This window comes from Melozone crissalis, unplaced genomic scaffold (assembly GCF_028551555.1).
Source record: "Melozone crissalis strain CALT ecotype California unplaced genomic scaffold, PUWL_Pcris_2 ptg000018l_1, whole genome shotgun sequence".
NCBI classification, from domain to species: domain Eukaryota; kingdom Metazoa; phylum Chordata; class Aves; order Passeriformes; family Passerellidae; genus Melozone; species Melozone crissalis.
In genome coordinates, this window is record NW_026535796.1 from 32,702,794 (window position 1) to 32,725,881 (window position 23,088).

Consider the following 23,088-nt stretch of genomic DNA (forward strand, 5'->3'; position numbering starts at 1 on the left):
AGGTGTTCCTTCAGCATGAAAGGGGAGATAAAACTGTGTAGCCTGCAAGTCTTGCAACTTCACAATGTCCAGGAATAACTTCAGAATTATTCTGAGTATTTGAACTGTTACCCAGATGTTCCCTTTTTTAAAACCTTGTATTTTATCTACACTTCTACAGCGATGAAGTCTTGATTTCTTTTTGTCTTTTAGTGATGCCAAACAGTGAACTACATAATAACTACAACATCTGACAAAGAAGCCTCAAAATATTCAGCACAATTATGTGCAAGACAAAGTAGCCATCAAAATGAGCCTGGATTTCAGAAGTACGAAGGAAGGCTTTTTCTTCCTTCATCTAGTTAATGGATTTAGAACTTCTCTGCTCCACCCAGGAATAACTGGTCTGGGGCCAATATTCAGCCTCTGTCTCAGCTCTAGTGTCTTGGCAATGAAAGCATGAATGTATCTTGATGAATCAAAGAATAATTAATGCAAGGTATTGGAATATAGGATAAACTTGTAAGAAAGAATAAAACATCCATCTGTTTTCTTTTACCAAAAAAAAAAAAATCCAAAGAGAATAATTTTGCTGAAAACTGCAAGATACTCCTAGGTCCTGAATTTTTCTAGGATTTTTTCTCCATTTGTCTGTGTAGAGAGAATCTGATGTTAACACTCAGAACCCCTAAGAAGTTTTTCTCTCAGTTGTGTGACCCACAACTTATATGAAACTCTTTGTAGTTTGTATTCTCAGAGGAATTCTTTAGGGCTTCTCCACTGTAAATTACTTTCATGGTTTTGGCTGAATAATATGCTTACTAAGGTTTTAAAAGGAACTTTCTTCAAAATCCAGTGAACAAATATGAGTTTTTTAAAAAACATATTTGTCCAGCTTCTTCATTCTGTGTGTTGCATATCATTATAAATAATCAAAAGATTGAAGAATGTGAATGATCCATATATTCAAATACTAAATTAAAAAAAAACCTGGACTATTTCATTGGCTGAAATGACAGAGTTTTCATATGTGTGTTCTGACATGTCTGCTTGTGTTTAAAATTGTTCTGCACCTTGCTTTGGAAGGCCTTTTGTGACTAAGTTTTCCATTGTTTGTAACTTTTAACATTTTAGACAGATTTTTTTTTCACAGGAGGAATTTCCTGCCTACTGGGTGAAGTTGACTTATTTTTTGTACATATCAGCTGAGAGAAGGTTTTGGGTCTTTTCTAAACAAGAGTTAAAGGATAAATATGATGTTTAAAAAAAAGCAGCAGTTTGATTGGTATCCTCAGATGTGATTATGTTTTGTATTTCTTTGTTTAAGTTTGGCAGGGAAATTGATCCGCTGTCAGAAATATCTGGTTTGTGACTGATGATCTAACTTCAGCTAATGTCTCTTTTTTTCCTTTTATTTTTTTCTTTTTGTTGTTGTTTGCTTGTTTCTCTGTGATTTTCAACTGCCTGGCACTGATTTGCCGTCTATGGTGACTCCTTGTAATCTTGTACCTTTCATTGTTGGTGCAACATCAGGAAACAGTGGAGCGATTGCTATGGTGCTGAATGTTTGCAGGTTTAGCCTCTTCAGTCTTTAGCTTACATTTAAATTCTGGACATTCTCAACAGATTTATTTCACTGAGGATCTCTGGTTCTCATTGAGTTTTGGCCCACCTCAGAATATCTTGTTCTTCTCTGGTAGTCCAAGATCATTTCTGAATGTGTAGCTTGTTATTTTGAATTGTGCTAGTTTTCAGATTTCTTTGATATTGCAATAAATTTCAGTGAGGCATCTGCATTAATCTTCCAAAATCACTGACATAGTAATCATACCTAAATAAGCAACTGCACATAAGGCATGCTATATATCATGCATGTTAAGCATGTTTTAAAGCACACAGTCAATGCCTAAGGGCTGAAAATGCTCAGAAATGTTGTTGTTGGAGTGTAGCAAATGTAAAATCGTAGGATAATTTAGGTTGGAAAAGACATTTAAGATCGTCAAGTCCAACCATTAATGCAGAACTGCCAAGACCACCACTAGACCATATTCCCTAAGTACCACATCTACGCATCTTTTAAATACATCCAGGGATGGTGACTCCACTACTTCCCTGAGCAACCTGTTCCAAATCTTCCCAAACCTTTCTGTGAGGAAATTTTCCCTAATATCCAAACTACACCTTCTCTCATGTAACCTGAGACCATTTCTTCTTGACCTATTGCTTGTTACGTGGAAGGAGAGAGAGAGGCCTGCCTCACTACAGCCTCCTTTTAGGTAGTTGGAGAAAGCAGTAAGGTCTTCTCACAGCCTCCCCTCCTCCAGGCTAAGCATCACGGCTCCCTCAGCAGTTCCTCATAAGACATGTGCTCTAGACCCTTCCCCCTTTGTTGCTCTTCTTTGGACACATCCTGAAGTGTGCCATTTTTCTGTAACTTCCACTTCTTGCTTACAAAGGGTGAAGTTGCTATTCATAGTCAGTGAATGCACTATGTACAGGATCTAGTTGCTAAATCTTACAAAAAAAAAATCTGAAGTTCAGGCAAGACTGTGTGGTTATTGAGTCAAAATGTATGTGTTCACACCTGAGCAACACTCTGTGTTCCTATGCTTTTACTGCTGAGCAAGCGTGGTTAACGGAGCAATTACGCTTGTAGTGAAGGATAGCTTTCTTTTCAGGTAGTTATCTAAGAAAAGGATAATTAATTTGCTTGCAAAGAACAAATAGGACTAATGTGGAGTCAATGTTATTTTATTTCTCTGAGTTTTTCAGCTTGTGAAATTTCAGGTGATGTGATTCCTTTCCTCAGCTGCAGCACACAGTATAGAATTGGAGCAGTTGCATTATTTGGGTAGAAAGAGTGCACTGGATGTGCTGCTTTATGACAGCTGTGGAGGCACATCTGTGTTTTTGTGGTGTTTAAAACAGCCTGACAGATACATAACTGGTGGTCTGTATTTCCCTGCAGGAAACCAACAGGCCCCTCTCAGTCCCCATGTACAGGACTGAATCTTGAAAGGTTGGCACATTTCTGACAGGCCTCTGCATGTTCAGTGTTCATGATAGTTCTTGGTCAGGTTCCAATATCCACACTGTTGCCTTTATGCTTTTTATTTTTACTGTCAGGAAAAATGGTGCTATTTGAAGGTACCTTGAGAAATGTGAGTTGGCTGGATAAATCAAGTTTCTCTGCTTCTCTGCTGCTTTTCTTCGTTGAGTCTCCATTCAGTCTTCTTTCTGTGAAGGCAGCCAAAGAATTGGAATGTTTTTGGCAAAGATATAATTTCTGCTTAATGCAGAAAAAAATTGTACTAGTGGTTTTTGAATTTGGCACTGAGTTGCTACTTCACATTTTCATGTGCATATAATGTTTTGTGATTTTATTCTTGCTTTTATGGTAAAATCTGGGCTAGCAACTTTGTTCTGTGACAAAAGAAATTATGATTTGGGGATTTGGGAATTTCAGTATACTGAATATACTCTACAATTAATTTTGCAAACACAAGCACTGTAGACTCATGTTTCTTGAATAATTTCCATAGTTAGCTTTGGAGCTGTGTAGCCACAGTGACATTTTTACAAGTTTGGGGGAAGGATGGATTTTGTGGGGCTTGCAGCCAGGGCATTCAGAAAGACAGGTAAAATAGCTGTCTTTATCAGTGGTCCATTTTTGGTTTACTGAAGGATGATGTGCAAACCAATATTTGACATTTAGCCTAATGCCAAATCATCCAGTCATGTAGTAAACTGAAGAAAATTGGGTGTTCAAGACTAGTAGGGCTCAAAATGCTCTACACATGCTGCTGTTGCACTGTTTCCTCCCTGTTGGCATTTAGCCTGCCTGCCACATGGGTGGTCCTTGGTTGTGTCTCACTGGTGTTTGGTTGTTTGTTGGTCAGGGGCTCTACTGACCTACCCTGTAAAGCAGAAAGCAACCTAGTAATTTTTCTGTTACAGGAATTCTAGTTCTGGTGGGTTTGTTTTGTTGCAATCTTTAGAATAACAAAATAGGTAGGCAGGGATTGCATATCATCCAGTTCAGAATGGGACAATCTCCAAAGTTAGGTTGGGTTGATATATCCAGATGAGTTTTGCCCATATCCAGCTATAGAGATTCTGTAACCTTTCTAAGCAACTAGTTCCAGTGACCTTCCTGTCTGTGAAAAAATTTCTCTTATCCATAACTCTAAGTTTTCTGTGTTAGACCTTGTCTCTCGTTGGGATCTGTGTCTTCTCTTTATTTGCTCACAAGGCAGCTAAAACCCAATAAAATCCCTGTTTAGCCTTTTCTCCTTAAAACCAACTAATCAAACTCTTGCAAGCTCCTCATAACTCATGTCCTGCAGACCCCTAATCATCTTGAATCACCTGCTGGACTTAGTTCAGGATATCCATGATCAGGTCAAACTGGATGCAGCACTTCAGATGAGCCAAATGTGTGGGGGGGGGGTTAATGACTTCCCTTTGTCTGCTGACTAGGATCCTGTCAACAGAGTGTATACACAGGTAGCCCTTACCATTATGTTGTGCTGATTCTACTAAAATATTATTTTGGCTCCAGATAAGACAACAGCTAGTTTAAAGTGCACATATTTGTTCCTATCTGTAAAGGCTATGGAAATTACAGTCTGGTTGTAAAATGTTTAGAAATTGATATCTGGCTGTCTACAGCAATATATAATGATACATAATACTGAGTTTTAAGGCCAGTGAAGAGTTTACAACAAAACTGAAGGATGGCTAAATGATTTGGCTGTTCAAACCTGATCAAAGTACGTCATAGTTTCATTATCAGAATGAAAATAGAGTGTCACATGAGAAAAGCTGCAAAATAAAGGGAGGTAGTCTTTTGACAAGATTTTCTACAGGTGTTTTTGCATTTCAAAGAGGTAGTGGGCAGGGGGAAAGGAAAAGGCATGTATTGTCAAAGAGAAGACAAAACTAAGGAAAAAGAAAATAATTAGAGGACACAGGACAGCTACAAACTGGGGAAGAAGACAATAGAGCATGCTGAAGATTGTTTAGTAAATAAAATACCAATGAAGATTGTTAATGTGAAAATGAGAACGTATCAGAGGGCAGAAGAGATAGGGGGCTGTTGGTGAGCTAATATGGACATAAACATTTCCTGATGCTCAGAGAGAGAATTGACCCTTGAAGCAAGTTAAGGAGAAAAAATAGGAAAGTACCTGTCCTTTATCCAACTAAGTTTAATTTAGGAATAGGTGAAACCTATTATAAACCAGTTGGTTTTATGCATTTTTATGTCTCCTCTTGTACTTTTGTCAAAAGCATGACAAAGACAATAAGTGCTCTTTGGCCTACAGTATGCCATCATTAAAAGCACCAGATGGAAATTTTTGTAGTGATGATATGAAGAAACTGCTGCAGCAACAGAAGAAAATTATCCTGTTTCTCCATATCTTTTTATATTTATATAGGTTAATTGAAACCAACTGCATAAGTTGTATTTCCTTTTGGGTCAAGAATCAGCAGGGAAGAAAAGTCAGGGACAGCTGCTTCACTCTGCCCTCTGGGGAAATGTTTTTATCAAGTTTCCAGATAACGAAGTTACTTTTATTAACTAAAATCTTGAATTCTTTTTAGTGATGTGAGAGTTTATAAATTTGAAATAATACTCATGCTGCATTCATCAATTTCTAAGGTTAATCCACTTGTCTATATTTTATATTCTTTTGAAAAGAAAAATAATATTTTGCATGAACTATTTGTATTTAAAAGCAAATAAAAATAATAGAATACAATACAATAAAATAAGTATCTCTGTAATCAAAGTGTGTTTCATTTCACAGCTTTTAAGTATCTAACAGATGAGTATTATTCCATTTGTAAAAAATACTTGAATTGGCTATCTCTGTTATCCTTTGACTAGGGTTTTTATAACTGTCCAAAACTAGTTCTAACTTACTTTGAGTTGCCTTAGATTTGTAATATGCCATACAGTTTCCTAAGATAGGGTGGAAATGGGACTCTTTTTAGAGGAGTATGTCATTTAATGAGGACTTGACATCCACCTGGGCTAAGAAAACTGACTGTTTGTTCCCTGGGGAAATGCTTTGAGAAGGTAACTGGTTTTTATGTAGACTACCCTCCTAAGTTTTTTTAGTTTAGTGTGCCCCGAGGCAAAACGTTTCAGGATATCTTAGAAGATTCTGCCAATCTAATTAATCTTATGGGAAAAGTGCTAAAATTCATTCTCTGTTTCCCTTCTCATAAACTATATGGTACATCATCCCTGCACTGTCAGTGGCAACTGTTAACTGCACCTCCAATGGGGACAAAAACAGGCTTAGTGCTGTTCCAAGGAGTAGAGGGGTCTCGTGTTCCACCAGAGGTGGGGCAGGTGGGATAGCCCTCTGTGGAAAAACTCTTCCAGAATTGGAGGATATTTTGTGAAGAATGGATGAATTCAGTCCAGAGCAGTGAACGTCTGCACCCTGTCACAGCAGCTAAGGCCATGATTCAGTGATTGACTTCAAATTCTCTCAAGGCAAGACCAAGGAATGGGGGTTTGCAGTCATTGGGTCTCCATAGAGAGTGGTTTCAGCAGTCTTTCTGTTCCTGAGGAGGGAACTCAGTAACCAAAGTCCAGCTTAGAAGATGAACTTCTCAGTCCTGCCCAGGGAGAGAAAGCATTTGCATTAGTGTTGCTGTGGTGCTTTTTGGGGTTGGAGTTACCTTGGGGTGCTCCTTTGTAGAGTGTCTGTTATTCTGCAGACATTCAAGAGGTTGGGGATTTTGCCTCAGAGAGAGGAAATTCTGCTACAGCTGTAATAAAAGCCATTTGGAACTGCTCTAGTAAAGTACTGTATGCTTTCTATCTTGCAGATATATGATACTTTTATAAACCTCTTGTTTTTTATTTAATTCATCTGAAGTGCCTGTGCTGATGAATAATTAGACCCAGGATTGGTATGACATCCTTTTGAATAAGCTGTTATTTTGTTTAGATTTTTTTTCTCCTAAAATCCATTTATATTCCAAGGAACGGAAAGGCAAAGCATTTTAATGGTGTTTTTACAGAATATTTTCCTGAATGGATGAGGAAACAGTCATTCCAGTTAGCACTATATAAAAAAGTGAAGGCAATGGAGTAAGCTTAATTTTCCATTTTTGTCTGTCATAGATGTAAATAATTCAAACATATAAGCATGGAAGGAAGTTAACAGTTTGAAACTGGGACTGCATGAGTCTCCTAGCATAATATTAGTATTTCCTGTGTGTTTCAATTTGATATTCTTAAGAAAAAGGTTGGTTTTCCTGAAGTATGAACCATTTAATAGTTAATGCTGTTTTTCACTGGGCTCCTGTGGTAAACTAGAACGTTCATGTATTTCATGTGTATGCTTATGTAATTAAGCATCCACTAATTTCTTTCTCTTTGGAAAATACTTCTCCAAATCAGCGCTCCATGTGTGAAGATTTAAGATTATATCATGTGTTTGTTTAAGGTAAGCATTAGGACAGGTATTATTATTTTATAATAGATTCTTAATCCCTTGTCTGTGAAGTGTTGATGTTTTCATTAGAGTTAAAATATGTTGCATGTGTACAGAAAGCCTGAAATCTCAATATGTGGTTCTATCAATTTTAATTATTTGAATCATTAGAACAGCTAATTTTTTGCTTAAGGGTACACCAATGTACCATTGAATCTGTTTTTTAAGGTTTTTTCCAGTTTAATGTCTGAATCCAAATTCATAAAGAGTTGGAAAAATGAGATGTCTGAGCTATAGGATTCACAGGGATTTTATATGAAGCCTATTTAATCAGGATAACACTGTTATTAATATTCATAAAGTCAGCTGGAACACAAATGACAGACTATGGAGCCTAAAATTTTTTACTTGTGAATTTATTAAAAGCAGCTTAAAAAATTAATGGAATTTAAGTAAAGTTGACGAAAATGAAAATCTTATGTTAGCACAAAAAATCTATATTAGAACTTTGTCTAAGACCATCTTGCATTGATATCTTTGACAGATTTCATTGGTACTTAAAGAAGAAAGATGCATGAATGGTCATTTAAAAGGATTTAAACACATTGGCACATTAATTTTTACATGAATAATAAGTAGTTTCCAAAAGCAATTAACTTACAGTGTACAAGATTTGAATAGAAAAATAGGACTGTGACATCAAAGGGCAAAGCAAATGTGCAGTACATTTTAAACTTTTAATAATATGACTTCTTAAAATATTTTTTTCTTTTCCATGGTAGGTAAAGTAACACGAAATGTATTTGTGTACAGCTTGGGTTTGTTTTGAAATATACCAAGATCTGGAAAAATAAATATTTTTATGCCAAAGTGCTGTTGGTAAAGAACAATTTTAAGGCTTTTACATTGATCAAATGCTTCTGAATCAGCTTTCCTACACTTTCTCTGTGTGGAAAACAGATACATACTGACCGCAGTGTGTGATTTTTCGCCCTTGCTGCTATATGCAGCATTTGGAAGCATTTCGTTTTCCTGTAGACAGTTAGGTCTGAGAGCTGTGTCATTATTCTACTTAACTATCAATTTTATGTGACTGTTGCATTTTATATTCAACCGATAGGGACATTTTCTTTTTTATTTTCACTTTCTTTCATGGTGTCCTAGTAGTTTTACACTAGCACAAGGTGGGTAAATGAATAGTGAATAAGGAAGTTAGATTTCAAATTACCTCTAGCATTTGGATTATGGCCCCATTTTGTGTTTTCAGTTTTGTCTCGGTCTGCCAATGCACTTTATTTTAATCTCCAGCTTTTAATTTCCTCTCATTATTACACAGATTGATTATTAGCAGATTGTCTTCAAATGGAATAAGGATTTATAGTAATTATATTCAATTTTTCTGATGATTCCTTGTGTGAAAACCTTAATGGCACTTCTGATCATTTTTGAAATGCTGACTTTTTAACACTCACTGAAAAATGATGGTTCAATAAGTTTTGGTTCTAAAAATAACTGATGTTCAAGGTACTTTCTGTAAAGGTACATCTTGAAGGACAAGTAAGTGTTGTGCACAAGTCAGCTACCTATTGCAGCGTTTGTGTTCAGAGCAATCACTTTAAATACTTAGTGTCTGGAATATTTTCTTGTTCTGTATCCTAACTTTTTTTTTTTAATTGTGAGGAAGTTAATTGGCACATCGTAGGAATCCCTAAAAATCTTTCCGTTTTACTTTGATCTATAGGTGACCTTAATCTGATATCAACCACTTCTATTTTCTCTATGTTTAAACCAGAAAATTCCTATTAGTTAACAGAACCTATTTCACTATGAAGACAGTGGCTGTAAAATGAGCCTCTTGACTTCAGTCATAAATTTTTCCTGTGCCATTGTCTATTATTTCCGGGAGAGGGCAGCATTTTCCTATATCAGGTACAGAAAGGCACATGCCCTGCTTAGACTGTCAATGTTTCTTGTAATTACTCCCAGTATATTTGTTGCTTGCTTATGAATTAACTTGCATTTATGGAACTAAATCATTCCAATCATTTAATTACACCTGAGGAGCTGAACTATAATTGCTTGCTTCCAGCTAGGATCTGATATGGCTTGAGCAGTATTAATTTGGTGTTTACTTTTCTGAGTGCTAAAAGCATTAAAATGATTGTGCAATGGGATTACATTTTACTAATTGCTGGCATTCATTAGCTGGGTAAATGGCGAGGAAGAATGACTGTATATTGTGGAGGGATAAAATTATGGTTTTAAATAGTATATTACTAGACACATTAAGGCCCTAAGACATGTTTTAAAATACTCCAGAGGTTATTAAATACCATATTTTCTTCATGTCTTGCTATATGAATATCTTATTAAAATACTGCAATTATTATGAACCTTTTTGTGCAATATGTAGGGAAATGGCTTCATTGACAGAAACCTATTTCTTGATATTAATAACCCTCTATATTTTCAGCTAATCCAAAAGTAAATGAGGAACTTAGGAAAAGATTGCCAACTTCAAATCAACACAGTTACACAGAATTGAAGAAGAAGCGTACAGCTTCATTTGAGGGATTCTTTTAAGGGACTCAGTGTTCTGGGATATGAGGTGAACTTTTTATTTTTTGATAAGACCTAAGCACATCAAATCCTATGCATTTTTTTATCATGCAGATTTATAGTCAACAACAAATGTGAGCTAAATATGTATTTCTTGAATATTTGGTGTTCGTGTTGGTGTTGAATCTAAAGTGTTTGTACAATTAAATTTTTTTTGAAATTTTAAATATAAAAATGAAATAATCTGCTTTTTTGGTGTTCTATGGCAAAATAATTTCTCCTGCTGCTTTATTATTTAGGATATGTGTCTTGGTATAATTTTCTTGAATTGTAAAATAGGTACTTAATTTTTTTTATTTAATCTCTCACACTTTTCAGCACAATGACAACAGTCTGAGTGTTTTCAAATCTTCATAATCTAGTCACTGTATCTTCAAGGCACGTGTATCTTTTTAATAAATGTAAAAAAATGCAGCAGGGAAAACTTACAAAATAAGCACAATGCATAGTTAAGGATAAAAATTTTCCTATTACAATATTTTTTTTAAAAGGTGCATGAGTAAGTAATACAATTTGTGATAAGCTTACTATGTTACCAAGATTACAAACTTATTTAGATTTCCTTGCAATACTGAGTACAACTAAATTTTTAACACATAAGAGAGCATATATTTTAACACTCAAAATGATGCATGGTAGACATAGCATTTTATTGTAAGTCTTTTTGGAGGTTTCTTCTTGAAGATCTTTGATTATATGAAATATTGCAACTATGTAATTAACTATAGTCTGAAGCATTATGCATGCATATATCGGGATGCATTATTTAGCTGTTCAGAAAGAACTTCAGAGTTGGAGCGGTCATAGACCACTTTACCTGTATTTTATCTAGGAAATTAAAAGTAGAGAAAGAATGCTGTGAAGTGAAGCACATGCCACTGTCTGTAATAACTGCCAAAGGGAGCAGTCTTGTTGTCTGCAGCAGGACTGCTTGGTGTGATTTGGGCTGTGCTCAGTAATGTGTACTTCCAAGACCAGACTCTAGAAGAAAAAACCAAACTAATAAATATTTCAACAAAGACATCACATGCAACAGAAAGCTGAACCAAACAATTATAAAAATTAGATGAGTGAAGAAAAAATATTTTACTGAGAAATATAATTTTTCCCTGGCTGTTAAAGTATGCAGACTTCATTGTGCTGCTATAAATTTTTAAAATAATTTGTTTTGTAAATTTTCTGTCAAATGAAGGCAAAGTATAGGTGCATTATATTGTTTCAAGTTTATTTATCTAGAGTTTGTTTTATTTTAGCTCTGAAACCTTCAAGCAAAAGCTCGACTCAGTGCCAGATCAAACAAGTTCAGAGGAACAAATGGAGAACTGGTCAAAAGGTAGGGACTTTAAAGATATTAATAAGGAACCTTAGGTGTTATACCAGTGCTAGGCAGTGACTGGAGTGTGTTTGTTCTTGCTGATATATGACTGACTTTGGAAGAAAAGGAAAAAAACCAATAACCACATACTGCTCCTTAAAAGAACTTTGAGTAACTGGAGAGCAGCTACATGAATACAAAGCTTCACCTTAATTTTCTGGATTATTGAAAATGTTTTTGTACAACTTTCAGAAAACTTGTTTAAATTCTTAGTCTGTACATTGCACTTTACTTTCCAACTTTTTTTTTTTTTGTTAGTAATAAATCTGAAAATCTGTCTTAAAGAAATTTTCTTGGCTATTCACACCTGGCTTGGGTATGATTAAGCCATCTACTAATATTAATGAGTGTCTCAACTCATAAGTGTCTCAACTGAATTTAGACAGTAAGGTAAGGCTTGGAGATAAAGGTGACCTTGGTTAACTTGGAGCTTCCCCAGTTGGTGGAGTTTTCATCTTCATCAGGATGCAAGTATCTTTTTTTATTTTTAGTTGATTGACCAGACATAATTGTTCTCAGATACATTCTTCTATGTTTCGTGACAGAAACCTAAGGGGAAAAAAATCCCACTGAATTTGAGAGTACATTCATAACTGACTGACTGACTGACTTTGTAGAAGAGAATTTTTAGAAGTAGCTTGTGACTAAATTGTGACTGGTAGAAGGAAGGGAAAGACATAAAAAAGAGATCCTCACTTGAGAATGGATTTTTGCTAGCAAGTGACTCTGTGTAGGTTAAAAATTCCAAAATGGATTAGGTGTGTCAACATCAAAATTTCCCTCTATATTAGAGCCTCATAGCTTCTTGTACATTTCCTTTTTTTGAGTTTTATACTATATATTCTCTCTCAAAAGATAAAAAATGTCAAATTTCTCATGGAGAGTCTATTTAGAAGAAAGAAGAAATGCTTCATTTTGTAGGTGATACTTTTCTTTCATATGTAAAGGAATTTCTACATATATTATTCTGTAAAATAAACTACTTATAAACCCCTTTTAATTTATGGCATTTTGAGGTGTTACTGAGTGAAGTTCAAAAGTTTTTTGAATCATATTCTCTGTAAACAAAAACATTAATGGTGGTGTAAGTTAGTGGAGAATTGTATTCTGACAATTTAAACGTGTAATGGCTTAATCAGGTTTAGTATTTTTAGACCTTTAGGGGTCAGCATACCCTAAGAATGGTTCAAAAGGTTAAGTTTTCCAAAGTAGGCAAATTCTGTCTAATTGCAAGAAATTATGTTCTGCTACTGCTCAGAGATATTTTTGAAACTGAGTAGCTACTGACTTTCATGTGTATTATTTTTCTGATGCATTAAGTCAATATTTTGTGCTGTTTAGACAGCTGCTTCTTCCAGGCTAACACTTCATGTGTCCAACAGAAGTTGTTATATAAATAAAAGTAAAATTTATACACTTTTATTTAGCATAATCATTAATAAGTCATGTAATTCTTTGTGCTTTTGCTCCTGGCAAAGTTAGAAAAAGGGGTTATGGGTAAATTTGTCATCATACTGGTGTGGATGAGAAAGTTTTTTTTCTTAGAATTTAATTTGAGTATTAACAGCTAAATTACATTCACTTATCATAAAGATAATAGGTCAATTTCAGCAACATAATATGTAAGCTTGGTAGATATTCTAGTGCATTTTCTCATTGTATTACTTAAGCACAGCAATTTCTCCTTTTCTGTGTGAATGTGTGTGCTGATGAGTGTACTATTTTGTCTCCTGCTTGCTCTGTCATCTTGACATATTTCCTTGTGCAGTTGGTACTGTACTGTATTTAGATTTTCCTTTCTTGTAACTTGGAAGTTTAAAAGCTGGGTTTACAGTAACCCTATAATGTTTAATAATTTAAACATTTTATTAGCATACTGAAATATTGGAGATTACATTATTTGTCAACAAATAAGGATGGTAAAGCAAATACAACATTAAATTTATCTGACTAGACGAAAATTCAGTCAAGCAACGAGAATTTTAAGAAATAGAAAAAAACAGATGCAAAGTGGTAGGTTTATGGTGGTTATGTGGGATAATGTGTAACCTGTTAATCAATGTTATAAAATAAAATACTTGAAAGGAAGGTAGTGTTTAAGAGGAGTGTATCTGAACTGTTTGAAAGGTGAGATTTTCTTTTTAACTTTCCGAGTTGTTTAGAGTATAGTATTTCTGTGTGGATTGAAGACTTTGTCACTGTTCTGTTCTATTAGGAAGAATTAAAGAACAGTTTGTGTGCAAGGTTCATTACTTTATGTTTGTATCTAGTTTAAATGTACTCTTTCTCTAGTTTTTAATAGAAGGTTAATGCCTTTTTTCATTTCCCTCTAATGATACTTGAGAGAACGTACCAGGAGCATTGGCAGCAGACCAGTGCGGACTGTGCTACTTAGAAATGAAAAATATTCAGAATCCAAGCTAGACAGCCTAGAATAGTATTCAATTATGAAAATAAACTTGTATTGGCAAATAGGTGCCTATCTTTGCATTGCAGTGATGGTGGGTGTGGGGAAGCACATTGCATTGGGGCAAGACTTGTTACTTCAGTAGGGTTTCCATGCATGATGGGAACTATGCAAACATTAATCCTGTGAAAACACAAGAGGGAACCTGAAACTGGGTGGTTTCACTTCTTACATATATGTTTAGGACTTGATATGGCAGTTTTTCAGAAGCATTACCAGGATTGGAAAGTGGTGAGTGTGCAAATGCTGGAGTTAAATTTGTGTCTTATTTGACTCATGTACCACGTTTAATTAGGTGCAGCTATACTTCTGTATTATAGAGTCTTTAACTATTGTGATGTTTTGGCTTATGTCATATTTATGAGCATCCAGGCTTTAAGGATAGGGCAGAAATTAGGAGAAGGCTTAGACTTTTAAGTGTTGTTTGTTCTGTTTTGAGAACAAAATTAGAGTTTTGCTGACTCCAGAATTAAAATCATGGTATAATTAAGACAAATTAACAGATTGATTTTTTTAATGATGAAGTTGTTTGCTTTCTTAAAAAGTGGTTATTATGTTTTTCAAGCACAGAAATAAATATGTATATATTGCTAAGCCATTACTTGAAGCATATATTGTATGTCAGTGAACCAATTTCACTTCTCTGAATTTGATGGCAACTTTAGTTATGATCCATATAGGCACTTTCCAGGTATCTTTAAAAGAATGCTTGCAGCTTGTAATTGTACTTCAAAATTGCATGTCTGGAAACTAGTTCAGAGGAGACTAGCTTTAAAGAGCTGTGGTAATGTAGATTGGAACAGAACTGCAGAATCAGCTTGTGCAGGGAAATTTGTGATGGAGGTGTTCTATCTGGTGGTGAGCTGTAGGTTTTTGGGGTGTTTTACATTCATGGTAATTGAGGAAATGTAGTCACGTGCAAAGGTTAAGTAAAATAAATCATCTTTTTGTGTAACTTTCACTGTCTTATTACAAGTAGAAAACTCTTCTAGTTGTGTAATGGTTTTAATGTGCTTTTTTGTAGATTTGTTTTTGCAGTATTAATGACAAGGACTTTTTTTGTCTGGAATTCCTATTGTGTGAGTTTGACACACACAAAGATGAATGGGTAAAGAAAGCCTCCAGAGTAATATGGTGCTGTAAATGCTCTAGTTGGTAAAAAAGCAGCTAATGGTAAAGGTGCTGCTGCCCATTTCTCCTGAATGTACCCACTGCAGCTGTAAACACTCTAAAGTAAATCTAAAGCCCCTCTTTCAAGGCTATAACAGAAGCAAAATTAAGCATACTTGCCATAGTGAAGTCTCTTTCTTCTTTTACATGCCTCAACAGGAGATACTGTGAGCCTGTTCTCCCTCTCCTACCAATTTTAGCAACAAAGTGATGTTTTCTTGGAAAAGAAAGAAGGCCTGAATATTGCAAGGGTGGTTTGTATGCAGAAAAATCTACACAATATGCAGAGAGACAGCGTCCTCTACACCCACGTGGCTCAGCTGATCAGTGTGCTGTGTGCTGTGCTTTCAGCATCAAACTCACTGTGTGCTGTCAGATCCCCTTGCAAAGTGCCAAGAGTAGCTGCAAGGTTCTCTCAATGATGTAGAAGGCTGAAAAGAGGCTGAGAGGATGAACTTTCATGAGTAAAACCTAGTCACTGTTGAACAACATTAAGCATGGAAGATGAAGAAAACCTCTGCCATGGAAGAAGAAGGAATAGTGTGACATAACTTAGAAGATAAGAATGACTTAATGATAACTGAAAAATCATCCAAGACTGCTTGGTCTTTCCTGTAAATATAATCATGCCTTCATGCATATAAATTCTCATCTATTCTTTTTCCATTCCATTTCTTTCCTTGTACATTTTGAGTGGCAGAATACAGCACATTTCTAGCCAGACTGCGTGCAGAAAGACTCCTCATCAGAAGCACAACTAGATATCCAGTACTTGCCTGACTCACTACAGTGTTGTGAATATGATTTTGTTGAACCCTTTATGGTACACTCAAAACGTGTAGGGCCTTATCTGCTCTGAGGGCTGCAAGCACTAAGGATGGGGAGAATGCACACCTTGAAGTATTGCACTTTGAATCTTAAGTGTGTAAAGTATGAGTGCAGCTAACTTCAGAATGTCTTGAAATGTACTTCAGAGAGAACAGCACTTACCACCACAGTAATTTTTAAGTAGTGCTTCAGAAGGAACTTTAGAAGACCTTGCACAAGTGCAAGAGGTATTTGGTTATTTTCTTCTTTAGAAACCTTCACTACTTCTATTTTTATAACAGGTAGAATGAGGCTTAAGTTCAGAGCAAAAATATTTTTAAATTATTATGAAAAGGTTCTTCAGGGAGTGCGTTGCCGACTCTTATTTGTGAGTTCACCTGCATCTTTAGTAGAACACTACTGGAGTAAAGGGTGCGGGGGCAAGGTGTCTTACAGCTACTTTATGCAGAGTGATCTTTCTTTCATGTCAGACACTTAAAATCGCGATATTTTTCTTTACTTCTAAAGCTGTAGTTTCCTGGGATTTTGTTTAGAACTCTTAATTCAGCAAAGCTTTAATTGTTTGTGTGTGGTAGGGGAGGTTGAGTACATTTGGATAAGAGAATTTTCACTATAATTAATGGGCACGGAGAAACATGACCCTGCCTAGATAAAAGGGAGTTCTGGATCATTAAGATTTAGATAATGGAAGGGGGTTATATGTGAAAAGCAATTGTCTGATATGACAATAGCAAAAGACAAATGGGGTGGGAGGGTTTACTTTGTTTTTAGTTGGTTTAGAAAACATAAACACAGCATGTTTAGTAAAACTCCAGCAGACACTATGTTTGGAAATTATGTAATGACTCCATATAGGCTGTAATGATATCCTGAAACCCTGTATTTAAACTAACCTGAATTACAATGAGAGATAAACAGAATATTTACCCATCCCTTATGAGCTGCTGCTGATATGTAAATTTATTCTTCTACTTTGCACAAATATACTTTTGAGCTACTGCTTAAACACTTCAAGGTCCTTAGCCAAACAGTTTTAATGATGCCTCCAGTATTATGAAAGTGTGACATTTGATGAATGCCTTGTATAGTTGTGATATCAGGGAAAGTGTAAACAAAAAACGCACATCAAGTCATCGTGCAACACCTAGATAATTTATAATTTTACTGTTTATATCCATCTTGACATTTTTTATCTGCCAAAGGCAGGTTTCATTTGGAATCTTAATCTGAGATTTATTTGGTGGATCTGGAAATCATAGCTGGAGTTCCCACAGGAAATGGTCCATCTACCAACAGATTAAATGGCAGTCCTGCAGTTGTTAAGGGAGCTCTGCATTTAACACACATGCATACTCATTCAGTCAGCACTGTGGAGAAAAATTAAAGTAGTAACCCAGGTTTAGGAACAATGTAGCTAAAAAGTCCCATATTTGCTGAATGACAAAGGGTTATATAGCAGCATTTCATTTTATTATTCGTGCTTGAATTTCTTGTTTGCTTTGTTGAGTCTGCTGACGAATACTAATAAATGCCTGCAACAATCCAGACGAGAGATGCCTGGCAACAAAGCTATGCGGTGGACCTCCCTGATCTTCTCCAGTTCACAACCTGACCTTTTGAAAAATTGGCTGGGCTAAGCTGCAGAATTTGGGTGTAATGGTTATTGTTAACTCCAGCTTTAGGATTTATTAATTTGTGTGATCAAGACTTACCTATACTTCAAAGTTTCTGAAGACCAAACACAATCATCCATCCATTAGAACTAACATTGTGTTTCAGTGAATCCCACTTACTGACTGCCTAGTGATTCTGCTGTTTTGATGCATTCAGAATATAAAAATGCTTTTTCAACTGTGAGACCAGTCCAATGAAAATCTGGTGTCTTCTTAGAGACTAATATTTTAAAATAACAGTATGTTAATGAATTGCAAACGGAGAGTGGAATGCCAAAGGAAATGTCTGATATTTACACATTAATAAATGCATCACGATTAACTGCAGTGAATACCAATATAATGATTTGCCACATATATTAAAGACTGAGTAGCATTTTTCCATTTTAAATATTCAACAGTTTGTACACAATTGCTGTTTAGATGCAGAAGAGGAGGACAAAAGACTTAGTGAGGGAGTCAGGCGAAGGAACATCGTTACTAAAATAATCAGAATCCTTGGAGAATTGTAAAAAATTGCCTTTGCCAGAATAACTGCTAACTGTTCTTAATCTCTTTCTCAATTTATTTCTTTATGAAGGGTGTTGCCAGGGTTCCACACAAGTACAGGTGAATACAGAAGCATTCAAAATAACACAGATGTCCCCCCAACTTATGTTGCTAAAACAGGATTCACTGTTCTCTTTAAGGAATTAAAAAATGCACGAACCATTAAACTTCTGAGTTGGTTTTTTTTTGGTCAACTTAAATGCTTAGCTGTAGCCAGAGATCAATTTTTGAATTGCATTGTTGTGTTCACCTGACTGACTTCTAAAGCAGTTTGAATTGTTTGGAAGTTCTTTGCATTAGAATGATACTTAATATAATTTTTAAAAGGCCATTTCCTTTATTCTGCCTAATATTGAAATTACAGGAAGTTTTTTTATATTGTACATTGCACAACTGTCTTCCAGTATACAAATACTGTAACCTAACCTGTCATGTGAATTAAAATTATCATCATAAAGAAGTGTCAAAGGATACTATTTTAGTTATTTACAATTAATACTAATTTTTTTTATTCTGTAAATGTGAGTTAGCCATTCATAAGTAAAAGTGGTATTTTTTTCTTTAAGTACAGTAGATATTAGTTTCTAAAACGTCTCTGACAGAAAAGAGTAGAATTTGACATCTCTGAGCAGGAGAAAAGAGCAGGGAGGGCCATCACTGAGGTAGTACAGGCTCCAAGATGCAGTGTGGATCCAGCCCCTTCGACTTCTGCAGTTTCTCCTTCTGTTCTGGTGTCATGGTTTAGGAATGGTATTCTCCAGTTCAGCACGCCACTAAAACCTCATGCAGCTCCCCCCCACTCCTCCAACTGGAGCCACAAAAGGTAAAGATCACAGGTTCAGAGAAAAGCAAATTAATGGGAGCAGCAATGAGATAAGAAAATGAACAATAACAGCAAAAATACTAATGACAGAGGGTATAGGAAAAGAGACAATTCAGGAGAAAAAGACACACCACAGCACACTCAATAATAGACCACCCTTTTGCCCCAATAATGGTCAGTACTGGATGGCTCCCTCCAACACGTTTTGTGGACCAGACGGCACTCCATCTTCCCAGAAAAGAGTCCTCATGAGGTGAGGTGGTATAGAATAATGTCTGTGTCCTGGCTATGTCCCTTCCTGGCTACTACAAAAATTAACCCTGTCACTGCTGGGATCCGGACATTTTCCACCTGATAATCCAAAATTTTTGCCTTCAGGCCTGTTAGTGATGATTTCCAAAATCCCTGGGCAATTGGGGTTTCCTATTCAAGCCTACTTAGGCCTGCTGACACTCAAAGAACAGAGTCTTCTGAGACACCAGGAAAGGTTTTCAGCTGTCTAATTTCTTCTGTCTCCACAGCAGCTATCCCAAAAACCCAATGATACTCTTTTGGGTCCTCAAAATACCCTCTACTGAGGTGGTTATCTCTGGCCCTGCCTCTTTCTTCTGTTCTGTGGGCCCTCTTTCCTCTTTATTCCTCACTAAGAAAACTGATTTGGTCTGGGATTTCTTCTTCTGTGTAGGGGCAACTGCTACTGGCATGGTTGTTCCCCTGGTTCAGCTGCAATGAGGCCGTGGTGCCTGCAGGTCTGCTTTTCTACTCCTCCCCTGGAGGGTGTTCTCTAGTGCTGAGCTGTGTCCAGTAAAGAGTAGCCAGGGCCCAGCACTCTGCAATAAATTGCTCCTCTCTGGAGTTGCCACAGCATTTTCCTCACAGTGCAGCATTCTGTCACTTTAAACAGGGTCTTGTATTGGTTCAGGGTGAACTGCCAAACCATTGGAGCAGAGAATTTTCCCAAAAACTGGCCCATTCTGTCCCATATTCTATGCCACTTGTGACCATCCACCCTCAGGGCAGATCTTGGAATGACCTCCCAAGAAATCTCTGTCCTGACTCTAAATATGGTGTAGACTGCACGGAGGAGAAGTGGCAGACTTAGCAACAAGAATATGCTTTCCTTAACATCCAGCAGGAATTAAAAGTTGTCAAAAGCTATTTTAACAGGTCTGAAGGAGGAAAAGGGGGTGAAAAGCTAGGGAAAGTCATCCCCCCTGTTCTTCCCACAGACTGGGTATAATTGTTAATGGGCCCCCAGAGGCAGTACCTGAGTAAGGATAGGAGAGAAACACTGAGTACACATCCCAAATTACTTTCATTGTCCTTGATGTTGTCTTGTCATAAGCTGATATCCCACAGTACAGCAACAAATGGATCCTGATCCCTCTCCCTGCTCTGAAAAAGATCATAGTGAGGAGCATATATGGGAATATATACATGGTTATATATAATAATACCCATTTGAACAGCCCAGGCAACATTGTGAGCATTGCCTCTGGACCTAATACAACAAATACTTAGATCAAATTTGTTTGCTCTGGGCAGATCTGTTGAATCTCAACCCTTCATGCCTCACACTGGGCTCCAATTACAGCTGTCTTGGTTTAGGAACGGTATTCTCCAATTAATTCTTCCATTAAAACCATGTGCCACTCCCTCTCCACCCTCCAATTTGAGGCCGGAAAAGCAAAGATCATGGGTTGAGATAAGAGCAATTTACTGGGTACAGCAATGAGATAAGAAACTGAGCAGTAACAGCAACAATACTAATGACAGAGGGAATAAGAAAAGAAACGATTCACACAGAAACCACACCCCCAGTCCCCCAACCATCCCTTCCCCCTTAAATAGGCAATATGGGACAGCTCCCTCTGCCACGTTTTCATGCCCAGAAGGAACCTCTTCTCCCTGGAAGAGTTCCTTTCCCCTGCCCCTGGCAATGGTGTAAGTTGGTATAGAGTAAATTCTGTGCGCTGGCCGTGCACCCTCCTGTCTACTGCAAAAATAAAGCCTGTCCCGGCTGGAACCAGGACACATAACTTGCTCAATGACCTCAATGCAGTTACTTCATCACTCTGTGCCTTAGTCTCAATGGCTTTAAAATTACTTTCACAGCACTTACACATCTCCTAAAAAACATCTCTAAGAGTTTGTATAAAAATGTTCTTTCCAAGTCTTATTTCAATGAATATCTGTCTTGTGTATCTTAAAGTGAGAGGAGATACACTATCTCAGAGATAAATCCAGGACCTTAATGAGTAAGAGTTACTTAAATGTAATTTGATAGTCCCCATCCTTTTGAGCTGACCCATGATGCTCTCTGCAGAGCCCATGGTCATGTATAGTTGGGGCACTGAATGGACAATGCATCTATGTTGTGATTTCCTCTTTGCTATTGCCAAGGATTTGGCAGGTACTTTGGCTTTTTACATAGTACTTTGGCTGGGCAGAGCACAGAGAAATAAAAGGAATTAGCTTTGTTTTACAAATCTACTCTGAGCTCAGTCTTTGCTTGTTATCAGTTTCCTATGACTGCCATTCTTCCATGCTACAGAAGTGATTTAGTGAGATCTTAGAGTCCTACTGAATAATCTTGAATAGTAAATAACTTGAAGCTTGCTGTTTTCTTTAAACATCAGGAAACTGCATTATGATGGGACAGACATTTGCTCTTAGTTACTCATGGTCTCAGTATACTACACTGCACTGAAGAGGCCTAAATAATTGCTAACATAAGTAAATCTGTAGTAAGTCCAAAGCTTCACTTTTTCATGTTGCTTGTTTTGGAGAAAGCCTGTATTATGGACCTTTTATTACTGACCTTTTGTAATTGTTTCCTGAAATAGGAATTACTTTCTTGAAAATTAGGTACAGCACCTTTTTTAGGATTAACTCTGAATTTTTTTGTAGGTCATGGGAAAGATAAATCAGTAAGGAAATTAGTCAAAAGTAATGAGCTCCTTTGACATATGCATGTATATTGCATCTGTATTAGCTCAAATATGAATGAAAAAGGAAAATACAGGCATTCTGAAAATGCATGATCTAAACCATCTCTTATCATTAATGTCAGACAATAGGATCAGATTTCTTCCACCAGACTCATTTTCTTTCTTTGCATATTTATGCCTACAAAAGCCTTGAATTTCAGTTCCTACTCATTTTCAGGATTTATGCCTTTTAATCATTCAGTAAAGGGCAAACTGTGGAACAGTCTACGTCTTTCCCAGTCATTCTGTTTGGTAGAAGTTCCAGTAGTTAAATAGCTTAGTGAATGAATGTTTGTCTTTTGACAAAATGGTTGACTCATCATTTTCAGCTCAAAAAGGAATATTCGGCCATAGTACTAATTTCATTTGCATGGCTTGAAAATTTAGTGGCCGTCAGGCTACATTTTGAGTCTTATTATTGTAGGAAAAACATTAGATAATTTGAAAGCCAATGATAAAGAATAGCAGTTAGTCATGTGGAAATGAAGGTGAAGTTCTAATGTAATGCTTTTACATGCATAGTTATTGAAGCAAGTGTTGTAGAGGTGTGATTTGTACTGGGGCAAAATCAAGTTCTTTTAAACCACAAGAAATGTATCCTATTATTCCATTGGAAACCAGTTAGTTTTGTATAGGGCCAGGGTGGCTCTTTGCATAGATAGTTTTGTTGGATAGTGAATATTCCCTCGTCTTTGAAATTCAAAATGTTTGATATTATACAAACAAAAAAAACTTCACAGACATTGAAGTTGTGTTTTTGTTTAGACTTAAAGAAAAAATATGTGATTTCAACCCAGACAGCCAACAGCATCCTGGACTGCATCAAAAGAAGTCTGGCCAGCAAGTTGAGGAAAATTATTGCACCTTTCCACTCTGCCCCTGTGAGACCCCATGTGAAGTACTGCATCCAGTCTGAGAACCCCAGCACAAAAGTGTGGGCCTGTTGCAGCAAATCCAGACTTGGCCAGGAAGATGATCAGAAGGCTGGAGAACAAGTCCTGTGAGGACAGACAGGCTGAGAAAGCTGGGGTTTTTCAGCCTTGAGAAGAGAAGTCTCTGGGAAGATGTCACTGGGACCTTCCAGTATTTGAAGGGGACTTATAAAAAAAGAGGGAGAGCAATTTCTTACACAGATAGGTAGATGATAGGACAAGG

At 36.5% G+C, this 23,088-nt stretch overlaps 1 protein-coding gene across 2 annotated transcripts in view; it reads left to right on the forward strand.

The window, feature by feature from the left end:
• Nucleotides 1–23,088, forward strand: part of MIPOL1 (mirror-image polydactyly 1) — a 176,854-nt gene that overhangs the window by 16,748 nt on the left and 137,018 nt on the right. The window contains exons 2-4 of one of the 2 annotated variants that reach the window (XM_054276183.1): nucleotides 7,406–7,451; nucleotides 9,913–10,047; nucleotides 11,312–11,391. In XM_054276183.1, the coding sequence (XP_054132158.1) occupies nucleotides 10,043–10,047; nucleotides 11,312–11,391 (85 nt within the window). In that variant the 5' untranslated portion in view covers nucleotides 7,406–7,451; nucleotides 9,913–10,042. Of the gene's footprint in view, nucleotides 1–7,367; nucleotides 7,452–9,912; nucleotides 10,048–11,311; nucleotides 11,392–23,088 lie in introns of those variants that run through there. The other variant, XM_054276182.1, reaches the window with a different exon arrangement.